Consider the following 12,951-nt stretch of genomic DNA (forward strand, 5'->3'; position numbering starts at 1 on the left):
TGGTCCACCACTCAAAGGACATCCAACCAACTAAACACAACTAACTGTAGGAAGCATTGGAGTCAACTTGGGCTAGCATCCCTGTGGAACGCTTTCGACACCTTGTTGAGTCCACGCCCCGACGAATTGAGGCTTATGAATTGGTAACATTAGTAAGTCGCCTAGTCATGAATGCGATGATCATGCATTATTGCTACTCTACACTTGAGACAGACAAAGTGAAGGGGAACAAAAGTAAACTTTGAATTTACAGCTTTAAATATATCCCTCTGGTGGCCAGGTTGACGTATTTTAAGAAATGCCATTGGTGTGTGGAGAAACAGTTTAAGATCTTTGACAGGCTGATGCGAAATTTGTTAGAGGAAATAATCCTGGCCACCTGGTGAGGGTTAACATAGGGCTAAATGTACAAGGTTTTGCGATGGGAACAGCTAACATGTAGCCTGTGATCAGGTGCAACTATGTCGATGATTTTAATTGGCTGTTGCTTAAACTTTTTCTCATGTTCGCAAGTATGGCCCCCTGGAGTTTGCTAAACGGCATTGGCACTTGGATTGGAAACGGTACTATGGTCAGGTGACATGAAAATAGAGCTCTTTGGCCACGCACACCAGTGGTGGGTTTATCGTCGAAAGAAAGATGCATATGCAGAACAGAACCCCATACCTACTGTAAAATATGCTGATGGATCTTTAATGTTATGAGGCTATTTTGCTTCTACTGGTCCTGGGGCCCTTGTTAAGGTCAACAGCATCATGAACTTTACCCAGTACCGCAAAATTGTAATCCAAAAACCTGGTTGCCTCTGCCAGGATCCACAAGTGGATCTTCCTGTATTGTTTTTTATACTTTATCAAGGGTGCCAATAATTATGGTCATGACTGTATGTTAGCCTGGTCTGTGTGTGCGGTATAGTCAACACATGTGGTCCTTGTCATGCTAATCGTGTCAGTTTTTGTGGTTGTTTCATATTTTGTTCTAAAATGTCAGTGTGTTGTTCTGCTTCTATTTCAGGCAATGTTCATGTCTCCTGGATGAATCCAAATGTCATCTATGACACCAAGAGAAGCAGCTTCCCCAACTTTGGTAATCGACGGCACATTTACATAGGTACGCTTTTTTTCTTGCTTTACCCTGGACACTTCTATATACAGATTTGAATTGAACGGGTTTTTAAAGTAAACAGTGAAACATGATGTGTGCGTTTTCTGTTGTCAGTTAACCTATGTTGTTAGTACGTCAGTATGTAGTAGTTAGAACAGAGTGGCTGCATGGCCAGATTTTCCCGATAGCTAAACAGCCGTACCTTCTGCGCATGTGCAAGATTCTCTACTTTACAAACAATTTCTTAAGATTAAGATCAGATCACGTAAGTTAGACATAGTATTTTTTAAAGTTAGTAATAGTATGTTGTTTGTTATTGTTCTTTTCCAGGCTACTCGGTGGCAGAGGGCCGAGGCCTCCTCAGCCAGAGCCAGGACACAGTGGTGACAGGGGCTCCTAAGGATAACAAGGATGACGCCAAAGGCTCGGTCATTCTGACTGTGAAGAAGAAGTCGACGTCAGGGGACGGGGACCAGCTGAAACCCTACCTCACCCTGAGAGGCGAGCAGATGGGCTCATACTTTGGGAACTCCCTAGCCGTGGCAGATCTCAACAATGATGGGTACAGTATGAATTATAACTTAGTCTTACTTACTCCTCTTAATCCCCATGGGACATAAGTAACTTGTTTTAAATCATTGATCTAGTGTATTTTGGAATGAATTTAACTGCAATATCAATTTTTCCTGAATTGATTTAATTGAAATACTATTGACTGAACCCTGTCAATGAAACAACACTCTTTGTTTGCACATTTTCGTAGTTGGATGGATCTGATCGTCGGAGCCCCGTTCTATTTTGATCGGAAGAAGGAGCTTGGTGGAGCGGTGTACGTCTATATGAACGAGAACGGCTCCTTCCGGCAGAACTCCAGCATCATACTCCGAGGCCCTAGAGACTCTGCGTTTGGAATGGCTGTGGCTGCCATTGGAGATGTCAATCAAGATGGCTTTCAAGGTAAAATATTTAAATAAACCAACATTTTCTCACACTTACAAAGAACCTAGGATAGAAAGTAGTTAAAGGCCCAGTGCAGTCAAAAATGGGATTTATATATACTTCCACTGAGGTTGGAATAAAATTGTGAAATTGTGAAAATTATAATAATGCACTTTTAGTGCAAGAGCTGTTTGGAAAAACTGACTGAAATTTCAGCCTGTTTTGGTGGAATTGAGTTTTGAACTGCCTGGTGACATCAACCGGCTGTAAATGTCCTAATAGACCATTATACCACAGCGTTGTTGAATACTTGTTTCTGATTGGTTAGAAGGGCATTCTAGAATGGACATTAAAACCAGATAGCGGGACAGTTGGAAAAGATATCTGGAAAGTTGAAAATATATCGGACACCTTGCAATATTGACGCAATATACGCCTACACATACAGACCTTACTTGCTACAAAGTTACAGAAAGCTAAACCAACAATCACACAAACCGAAATTGGATAGGTTGTAAATGCAGGCCCAACGAGGAAGAACTTAGTTAGCTAGCTAGCATTGTTTTGCTTTTTCAGAGACATATTGATGAACATGAATTTCTCCGGCCCCTATGTTGCAGTCACAAAGCAAATGGCGCCATGCTGTCAAATCCTTCCACGTTTCTAGTTTGACAAACTGTTTTCAGCAACGGTATTTTTCAATTCAGTTGTCATATTGGCAGATTTGCTAGCAACTAACTATTTAGCTAGCTTCTAGCCTAGTGCTTGATAAGCAGTGCGATCTCCTCGTAATGAACTGGCAAAATCGGGCATCATCAGCTCAACGTTATGGATGTATCCAAATGAATGTCAATAGAAAACCGCTTAAACGAATGCAAATGCAGCTATTTTGCTGTTATTCTGGCTACGGAGGTTGTGACTGTGTTAGCCATCGCTAGTTGGCTATAGTAACTAGCAAGCAAGGTACAATGACGTTGCCAGCGAGCATGGCTACTACGGAACATATAGAACATATAGAACAAACAACTGGGCCATAAATCCAATTTGTAAGTCGCTCTGGATAAGAGCGTCTGCTAAATGACTTAAATGTAAATGTAATAAATATCAAACAAACCAAAATATGAGAAATTATGAATTCTCTTATAAAAATGGAAATATCAACCGATTTTTTTTCTTTTTTCTACCGGTAAATGTGTGCTTTAGTATTGTTTTATTTGGCAACTGTGGTGTAAGCAGGATAAACACCTCCGTTCTGTACATTAACTTGGAAAAATGAACTCCGCTGCGTCATCCACATTTCCAAGGTAAAGTACAGAACTTCGGCGTTCATCCCTTACATAAGAAAGAGAGTTACAAACCTCACTGCCAATAACAACTAGTTTTCAGTTTCCCCCTCCCCACTCAGGCCACGCCTAGACAGTCCTAGCAAAATGAAAAACAATCACAGTAAGGTACTGAACTGTTACCCAGAAATAATTTGATATTGAGATAAAAACGGCTGCATTGGACCTTTAATCTCTCAGAAGATAGAGTACAGTATTTAAGAATAAGCCACATATATCCTTTTACAACATTTATGTCCTGAACACTATACAGTAGATCACCATAATGTCTATGACACTGGTATTATAAATCTATCATGTGCCTTTCTGACATGAATCAAAGCTGTTTGAATGGGATTTTGACAACATTTCACTCTCACTAAGTATTGGCTCAGTGCTGAGTGCTGACATTAAATTGAATGGATAGAACATTCCTGACACTCAGTGATGGAACAGGGCTTTTGAAGACCTTTGTTGGAGACACAAGAGCCTATAATTTCTATCTCTTTCTCGCTCTCCCCCTCCCTCTTCACAGATTTTGCGGTGGGCGCTCCGTTCCATGGAACAGGCAGGGTGTTCATCTGGACAGGCAGTGCTGAGGGCATCTCTCAGGAGCCCAGTCAGGTATGGAAACACACCCTTAGGCACACACCCACACACCCTTAGGATCTAGGATCCTCCCTGACTCCTAACCTTAGCCGTAAGGGTATTACATGTAAAACTGACCTTAGATCAGCATCTACGGGTAAATTCATCCTATGGGGCTCATGGTGAGGAGAGCTGCAGAGCTGAACAGATGAGGAGCGATTTCTGTTGCAACATCTGGTCGTTGTATTGACCTCCCTCTCCTCAGGTGATTGAGGGGGAGGATATAGCTGGAGGTGGGTTCAAGACGTTTGGCTACTCCATCAACGGAGGGCTGGATGTGGATGAGAACCGCTACCCCGACATGGTGGTCGGCTCACTGGACGACCGCGTAGCCTTACTGAGGTAGCTCATCACAACAAGGATCTGTTGTTGCATTTAGATGTATATTGTGTTTTCGGCCTTCTCAGTTCTCATCCTTCGACCAGACATATTGTTTAATGCACAGCAGATCTATTGTATCAACCATAAATCCCTAATGTATGGTATATGTTCATGTTGCTATCTATTTGATCAGGGCCCGCCCAGTCATTCACCTCATTAAAACTCTTGAAGTGACGCCAGAGATTGTGGACCCTAAAGACTGTGACAACTGGTAAGATTTTGTTTGGTGTAATGGTATTTGGACATAATGATCTCTCTTCAATGCTTGAGGATACTCAATGTTTCAGCAATAGTGATTCAACCCATGTAAAGACCCTGAATAGGGAATCCCTGGCCATTTGAGTATGTTTTTCTGTGTTTGCAGTATGGAGGTGGAGGTCTGTTTCAACTACACACTGAGCACTGGGGACAAGGACTTCAGGAAGAACGTCAGTGAGTGTGGTTCTGTTACAACATTGTTACTAGATGACCACTGCTCTCACACTAAAACTGCTATTTTAGCGTAGAACAGTCATTCAAGTGATCTTATGACAAGATTGCCAACTTGTATGAATGTCATTTCCGGAGCTAATGGAATTCAATTTAGTCCATTTAATTAAATTTGGTTCAATTGATTTAAATTCAATACAGTTTATTTATCCCCAAGGTACTATTGTAAGCCGAGGATGCATCGCGTTAACATGAGTCCTAAAGGGCCATTGTGACTGTTGGTTTCATTTGTGCCTAGCTATTAACTAATTGGTGAAAGTGATTGATTGGCAAGACAGTCCAGCCAATTAGCGCAGGTTGTTCATCAAAAGGGAGGAGGGTGTAAATTAGCAAGACATTGTTGGAGTTCGCCTTGCATTGTCCCGTACCCCATGTGGGCGGAGTTGGCTCATTTTAGACCATTCTCCACCCACCCGGGCCATGCACTGGGCCATGCAAAACAAACCCCACCATTGTTACCCTTGAACATATGAGCTTGTCAAGAAACACACACATAACATCTCAAAAAATATGGTTTTTATAACATCACTGGCTTTGTCCCCTTTCCTTTGTAACCAAAATCATAAATCAAATGACAGATAACTAATATTATTATCTAAATAAATCTTATGTCTGGCACACAGTATGTACGCAAACACACCTGTTGGTTTCATGTGATTTCAAATGTACACAAAGCCTACTTGCTCTTATTGTTTTTATTCATTGAAGCCATATTTTTATTCAAACAATGGGGATAAAAGCTGCTGAATGAATGAATAAATAATTGTTATGAAATTCCCTGTAGTATGTATTCTAGCATTTTGTCCCGTGTCCTCTCAGCTGTGAAGTACACTGTGGAAGCCGACCTAACGCGGCACAACCACCGGGTCCGTTTCCAAGACAATGGCCTGGACAGCTACACTGGTTTCTTGTCAATGCCAGCTGCCAAATGCAAAACGCTGAGGCTCGGACTAGTGGTAAGGAACTGTCACCGACATAACCTATTGTGACCATGGACTGGGTTTGGTTTTGAATTAATCTCCTCCACCAGGGCCAAAGCCCTGTATCATTACTGTTGATCTGCTTGTTGAGATGTGTTGGATAAATGCTTGAAAATAGCAAAGGGAGTTACCCTAACCATGTCTCGCTGTCTGTCCTGTAGAGTCCCATCCGAGACAAGGTGGAGCCCGTAGTCTTCTCCCTGAACGTATCCCTCCATGAGGGGCATCCCAAAGCCCGGCAGTCCCTGCAGAACCTGGATGCCTTCCCTGTGCTCAGAGAGGGAAAGGCCAGCCATGTCAAAAAGGAGGTTAGACCTAATGTTTACTAAGTTAATGTTTGATACCAAGGTGCGACTACTCATAATACTGTTTTGAAAGTTCCCCTTTACACAGAATCTCCACTATACTATTTGTGTGTGTGCCTCTTCAGTTACTGCCCACGCTTTGTACACTGTTGATGAAAATAATATTAGCTCCATAGAGAATAAGTATACTTGCTTTCAACTTCTTACTCTCCCTCCCCTCTTTCTCTATCCCACTCCCTCCCTCACTCCCGCAGATTCACTTCCAGAAAGCCTGTGGCCAGGACAATACGTGCCAGAGTAACCTGCACATGAAGGCAGAGTTTGCCAATGAAGAGCAGACACCTTTTCCCAGGTACAGTCATCAGAGGTCAAAGGTCATGACTAGAGGTATAGGAGGGATAGTTCAAAGTGTCATCAGCTATATGATTGGTGGCTTGAGAGGAACGTAAACCATAGAGGTTGACTTTGAAAACTGTAAGTCGTTTTTAGAGTGACCAAGACATCAAATCAAAGAGAAAATGTAATCTTTGTTAACTCTGTGTGTTGTGAATGTCCCTGTACAGCCATGATGGTCACCAGATCCTCCAGTACAGCGCCAGTGTCAAGAAGGTCATGTTGGTCGTGGACGTCACCAACTTCCAGTCGCCAGGGAAACCGGCAGAGGACGCTCACAATGCCATGCTCAACGTCACCATTCCCCCGTCACTGATCTACTCTGCCTTTCGCTCAAAGGTAAGCCTGCTATGCTGTGCTACTCTGGTGTCGCTCTTTGGCGTAATAGAGTGAAATTGCCCCTAGGCGCTGATCTTGGGTCATTTTAGCATATTCTCTACTATTGGTTAAGGTTAGGATTGAGGGTGGGGAAGCTGATCCTAGACCTGTGCCTAGGGGAAACTTCACCGCGGAGCCTCTATTATGGCGCGTAACAGAGTTAATTAGCTAGAAGGCTAACAGTTCTATCACACCCATTGTTTTGCACGCAACGATGCTAATGCTAAGCTATGGGTAAGTAAACAACCACATGTTTTTGGTTCTCTGATTGGTGATTTACAGATACGATTACTTGCTAGTTGTCCCCAAAAAATGACTACTTCCTCTCTCCTCACGAAATGGTTGTCTATGTTCCACAGAACAACAACCCAGCCATCAAGTGTTCAGCAGAGGATATGGTTGTACTGTGTGAGCTGGGGAACCCATTCACCAGCAACCAGATGGTAGGTTCCAGTTTAAACTAGTACTCTCCACTACTTCGTCTGGACCACAGCGGATACAATACAAGTGGGATGGGAACATGGTACCATATATAGGGTTTTAAATGTGGATTTCTACCCCGTTCTGTTTTCCAGGATCAGGTCCTGATCATCTTTCAGACGTCTGAGATCAGTCTGGACACCAGAGAGATTCGCTCTACGCTGCAGCTTTCCACGTAAATGTCCCTCTCTTCTATGTACACTTCCTACTGTCATTACCTACATACACCATCCCTCATCACGGCATTGCTTCTGGACTGACCCGGCTACAATCATCTGTGACATGTAATTGCTTCTCAACCTTTGTCCTCTCTCAGGTTGAGTGAACAGAGCAATGTACAACCGCTGCCTCTTGTCATGGTGGTGGAGTATACACTGGAGGCGTCTTTTGCACTGTAAGTGGTTTTGAGTCGTTTTAAGGGCATGTTTTGATTATAGGCATTAGGTAGCACCATACTGTATATCACAGGGATCTGATTCAGTGTCACTGCCTCTATTCTAGTGCCCAGTACACAGATCACACTCACTTCAGTGGGGAGATCATGGGAGAATCGGGCATGAAGACTGCCGGCGATGTTGGAAGTCCTGTGGAGTTCACATTTAAGGTTTTATTTATTTTTTTACCTCAAAAACAATCCTTGCTAGCATCTCTGAGGATCCTAAATTTACCTATGATGCCTCTTCTCATAGGTGAATGTTCTTGGGAAGCCGCTGGGTAACCTTGGAAACCTGGAGGTGGAGTTTGATTGGCCCTGGGAGGTAGCCAATGGCAAGTGGCTGCTGTACCTGACGGAGATCCAGACCAAAGGGACGTCAGACTCTCACTGTGTGCCTCCTGGAGCCATCGTCAACCCACTCAAACTCATGGTAAACCTGTTGGAGTATTATCAGGGCTATTTCAGTGGTGTTTCGTTCATTCAGAATCCCAATAGCTGGTATATTAACGTTAATGTGTTCCCAATTTTATGGTTTCAGATGGACTTCAGGTCCACAGTTGATAATGTTGTTGTCAATATAACACCTAAAAAACAGCTACTTTTATGTTCCAATATTATAACACTTAGTTATGAGGTCTGTGCCTTTTTGATTGTTTTCCTTTTCCTCATAGTTACCAGAGAGCAAAGCCAGGAGGAGAAGGAAGCGAGAGGAGGGCTCCACAGAGGAGGTGCACCCCAGAGAACCCCGGGCCTCCCTCAATCTGAAGGGAACTCGCAAAAAGTCCTTTAAACTGGTGAGGGCCGTCCCCACCATCTTATACATAAGCCTAGAACCTGAAGCATTGAATTGTCTCCCTGAGCCAATGCCTAGGCTTTGGCTTAGTGGGCTAATGCTCTCCTCTGGTGAGCAGGAGACCTGGGTTTGAACCCTGTCGGTCACATTATGCACTCAACTGAAATGTGTATGCCCAAATGGTGTACTGGTGCTAACTCCCTTACAACTGCTGTTGTCTGTAGGACTGTGTCACGGGCACTGCTCACTGTGTGAAATTCATCTGCCCTCTCCGCAACATGAACAACACCGCGACAATCATTGTCAGGGCCAGAGTGTGGAACAGCACCATGCTGGAGGTAAAGTCACCAAAGCACAGTGGTCTAGTCTTAATGTGAACTTTCTCCCCGGCTTCATTAGAGTGACTGGAATGGGTGTACCAATAAAGCCCTGTTTATGTGTTGTGTTTCCATAGGACTACAGGGAAGCGTGGCGGGTGACAGTGAATGGCAAGGCCACACTGAAACTGGTCACAGACAAACCCACCATCAGGATGAACACTGAGAGCACAGAGGTAATGACGCCATACCAGTCATACTGTAACAAAAGCTAGGCTACATCCATACTAATTTAAAGGTCATTTCCATGGTGATTACTGTATGATGATGATGATGATGAATGATAGAGGAATATACAGAATAATAATTGAGGATACACCTTTACATATAGCCTAAATGCAGACATAGTTAATGTCCTCTGTTTGATATCCCCTGTGTAGTTCACCCTGAATATAGACCCAGAGCTGGGGGAGGAGTCTACGTACCAGGTTCCCCTGTGGATCATCATCGTGTCTGCTGTCGCTGGCGTCCTCCTTCTGGCCTTCATCATCCTCCTTATGTGGAAGGTAACGATCCAGTATTTTAGTTATTACAATGGTCTGCCAGTTAGGTCCAATTGAACAAATATCCTACACTGACATTAGCAGAAAGAGGAGAATGGAGATTCATTTTCGCCTCCAACAACAAATCCACACAAACTGTTAGATGGTACGGGTACCGCGAGACTTCTACTGTCCACTGGTTCGAAAGGTCCACCTTTTTGGATCCACAATGGATCCAGTTTGACTTGTTATTCTGACCGCCTTCCCCTCCTCAGTGTGGCTTCTTCAGGAGGGCCAGCACCAGGGAGATGTACGAGGCCAAGGCCCAGAAAGCTGAGATGAAGACCCAGCCGTCGGAGGTGGAGAGGCTGACTGAGGAGTAGTGAGGCTGGGGGAGGGAGGTCCCCCTGTGGGCCTCTGGAACAATGCACTGGGTTTCCTCGGTAAAATAATAGTCCTTCCATCTGTGACTCCTTGCAGCTTCCAACGGCTTTTTGCAGCTTGCACTGGCTTTCCTTAACTTCAGTCTTCCTCTCTTGCTGTAAAATTATAAATGATCTAATGGTTTCTCTTAATCAAGAGTATCTATCCACAGGGGAAACAGCATTTCAGAGGCTGTGACTTGTCTGATTATTTAACTATTTTTCCAACCCTTTCCCCATTGCTAACTATTTAGTCTCTTCTCCTACCTAACCAGCTTTGCAGAGCTTGAGTTTATTGGTTGTGTGGTGATTTGATCATATATTTCATACATTAGAAAGCTGTCAAGTATCTAAACAACAGCGGGACTGAGATTGCGTCGCAAAATGTATACTGGTGGCACCAATAGTAGAAATACTTTAAAAAATAACATGACAATACCCAAAGTCTACGCTTTTCAAATGTTCACTTTGTGTCGTCTACCATTGTCCCACAGTGTGGCTTTTTCAAGCGGCCCAACCACTTCAAGATGATGCCAATACACCAGGGAGTGAAGATTGGCAAAGAGGAGCGCTACCAGGTAAATGAGGGGTTCCTCATCGAGGAGCCAAACCCCAATAAAAGAAAGAAGCACTGGATCACAAACTGGACTGAAATGCAGCATTACTACTGACTGATACCTTCAACACTACCACTACTCTTATTGAGAAACTCCATCTCAATATGCATTGGCTGGGCGCAAGTCTGGATTTGTGGACATTGTTTGGGAACAGGACTGATGGTGTTATGACTGCCACATTCCTTATAGTGTACAAGATTGAATGCTCTGGACCAAAATATTATTTTCTAGAATTGTATTTTTAATGTTAGTTGTTTTGATGTCAATAAGAATATACACTGAGGCTACCAAACATTAGTAACACCTTTCTAATATTAAGTTGCGCACCTCACCCCTTCTGCCCTCAGAACAGCCTCAATTCGTCGGGGCATGAACTCTACAAGGTGTTGAAAGCCTTCCACAGGGATGCTGACCCATGTTGACTCCAATGCTTCCTACAGTTGTGTTTAGTTGGCTGGATGTCCTTTGGGTGGTGGGCCATTCTTGATACACACGGGAAACTGTTGAGCGTGAAAAACCCAGCAGCGTTGCAGTTCTTGACACAAACCGGTGCGCCTGGCACCTACTACCATACCCCGTTCAAAGGCACTGAAATATTTTGTCTTGCCCATTCACCCTCTGAATGGCACACATAGACAATATACAAATCCATGTCTCAATTGTCTCAAGGCTTAAAAATCCTTCTTTAACCTATCTCCCCCCCTTCACCTACACTCATTGAAGTGGATTTAACAAGTGACATCAATAAGGGATCATAGCTTAAACTTTTATTCACCTGGTCAGTCTATGTCATGGAAAGAGCAGGTATTCTTAATGTTTTGTATACTCAAATGTGCTTTTTTGTATGTGGATTGTAAAAGACTAATTTGAAACAGTTTTAGATTTGCTAAAAGCGCTTTATTTTTATCTTATGATTTGATCTTTCCAAATTGAACCGACTGATATTTGCACGTCCTGTCATTTTGTACTGTGGTTTGAATAGAAATGCTTTCAAAACGATTTTAAAACGATGCTTTTAAACTAGTATGTGATTTGTTTACATTAATTGTCTGATGTATTACACTGTATGAGCCCAAGTTGAGTGATGGATGTAAATGTGCCAATAGAAAGTACAGTATGTTTGATCCCAGTGGCCTAATTCTGAGGAATGGATCAGAGATCGACTGATGAAGTGGTTCACACAGTAGTGTTCCAAGGCACTACTGCCACTCCTGAACCAAGAAGAAAGGAACATGGAGAAGATTCAATCACAGAGAACTGTGAGGTTGGGGTCATTTCAAAACATTCCATGTACATGTATTGTAAACTACAGGTCTAATGGTTTGGTCGTTGTCTGATTGCTTTGTTTGTGTGTATTCTGTAAAATAATATGATCAATCTAGAAAATAGAGAGTAGGACTATAATTTCAGAACTCTCTCCTAACTATCAACGGCATACACCAAATTAATTTGGGACTGGGAGCACTGTGCTTGGCTGTTAACTGTATACATGTCTTTGTTAGTATGTGACATAGTGAAAGTAGGCATTCCCACATGAAAAAATACTATAGCATATATACTATGTTATAAATACTACGGTATTCACTCAAGTGTTTGAGGATTTTACTGTAGTGTTTACTGCAGTATTTACAGTTAACTATCATATAAATATTGTAGTATATAATATAGTATTTACTGTAGTAGTATTACTGTAGAGGCTTTCTCCTTTAGGAAACCTACTGGAGCACTACTACATTTTCCATAACCTATTGGTATCTGAATGGATAGTAACCTGTAGGGGCAAAATATATGGTCTATATTTGGCATTTAGGTTTCAATTTTTTTTCAGTGGCACAAATTGCGATATGGGGGAAGGGAATAGATATATGCAAATTAAATACTGTATTATTTACTGTAGTTCAAAAAGTGTAGTGTTTTTGCATACATTACTGTAGTATTTCACAGTATACTACAACATTCTATAGTAAGTTCTACACATGATCAAGGGATACTACGGTGTGTAGTATAGTATACTACAGTTTGCTTTAATTATAGTGCAAGTACTGTAGTATTATTTAGTAAGTATGTACTGTAGTAATTTATAGTAAACTGTGATGTTTTTTTATGTTGGTTGCTTAAAAAAAACAAATGTCAAGTGTGAGCCTACAAAGCTCCCTAAAGGACAGCTATTAACAGCTGGTACGTGGTGTGGGAATTGGGGGCCAATTGCCTGAGTGCAGTTTAATGCTGTTCTGTTGTCTCTGTTTGTAGTTATTTGTATAGCGTCACTGATGCTTTTTTCTATGTGTATACTCAACCATGATGGTTCAATTCATTGTTGTTTTTTCTGTTGTCTACTTCTGTACCTCATTTATATTAAAGTATTTTTACATGCTGTATGTCCTTTCTACACTATCATTTATAAC

At 42.4% G+C, this 12,951-nt stretch overlaps 1 protein-coding gene across 2 annotated transcripts in view; it reads left to right on the plus strand.

Annotated features, from left to right (window-relative positions):
- Positions 1-12,924, plus strand: part of LOC129828287 (integrin alpha-3-like) — a 44,194-nt gene extending 31,270 nt beyond the window's left edge. The window contains exons 5-26 of one of the 2 annotated variants that reach the window (XM_055889471.1): positions 1,015-1,110; positions 1,435-1,666; positions 1,868-2,061; positions 3,901-3,989; positions 4,219-4,355; positions 4,528-4,605; positions 4,759-4,826; positions 5,703-5,839; positions 6,025-6,171; positions 6,423-6,520; positions 6,732-6,900; positions 7,299-7,382; positions 7,515-7,594; positions 7,736-7,813; positions 7,921-8,023; positions 8,109-8,285; positions 8,527-8,649; positions 8,873-8,986; positions 9,103-9,201; positions 9,406-9,531; positions 9,783-9,950; positions 10,424-10,512. In XM_055889471.1, coding sequence (XP_055745446.1) covers positions 1,015-1,110; positions 1,435-1,666; positions 1,868-2,061; positions 3,901-3,989; positions 4,219-4,355; positions 4,528-4,605; positions 4,759-4,826; positions 5,703-5,839; positions 6,025-6,171; positions 6,423-6,520; positions 6,732-6,900; positions 7,299-7,382; positions 7,515-7,594; positions 7,736-7,813; positions 7,921-8,023; positions 8,109-8,285; positions 8,527-8,649; positions 8,873-8,986; positions 9,103-9,201; positions 9,406-9,531; positions 9,783-9,890 — 2,537 coding nt within the window. In that variant the 3' untranslated portion in view covers positions 9,891-9,950; positions 10,424-10,512. Of the gene's footprint in view, positions 1-1,014; positions 1,111-1,434; positions 1,667-1,867; positions 2,062-3,900; positions 3,990-4,218; positions 4,356-4,527; positions 4,606-4,758; positions 4,827-5,702; positions 5,840-6,024; positions 6,172-6,422; positions 6,521-6,731; positions 6,901-7,298; positions 7,383-7,514; positions 7,595-7,735; positions 7,814-7,920; positions 8,024-8,108; positions 8,286-8,526; positions 8,650-8,872; positions 8,987-9,102; positions 9,202-9,405; positions 9,532-9,782; positions 9,951-10,423 lie in introns of both variants that reach the window. The other variant, XM_055889470.1, reaches the window with a different exon arrangement.
- Positions 12,925-12,951: the final 27 nt, after the last annotated feature.

Source organism: Salvelinus fontinalis, chromosome 2 (assembly GCF_029448725.1).
Source record: "Salvelinus fontinalis isolate EN_2023a chromosome 2, ASM2944872v1, whole genome shotgun sequence".
Classification (NCBI taxonomy): domain Eukaryota; kingdom Metazoa; phylum Chordata; class Actinopteri; order Salmoniformes; family Salmonidae; genus Salvelinus; species Salvelinus fontinalis.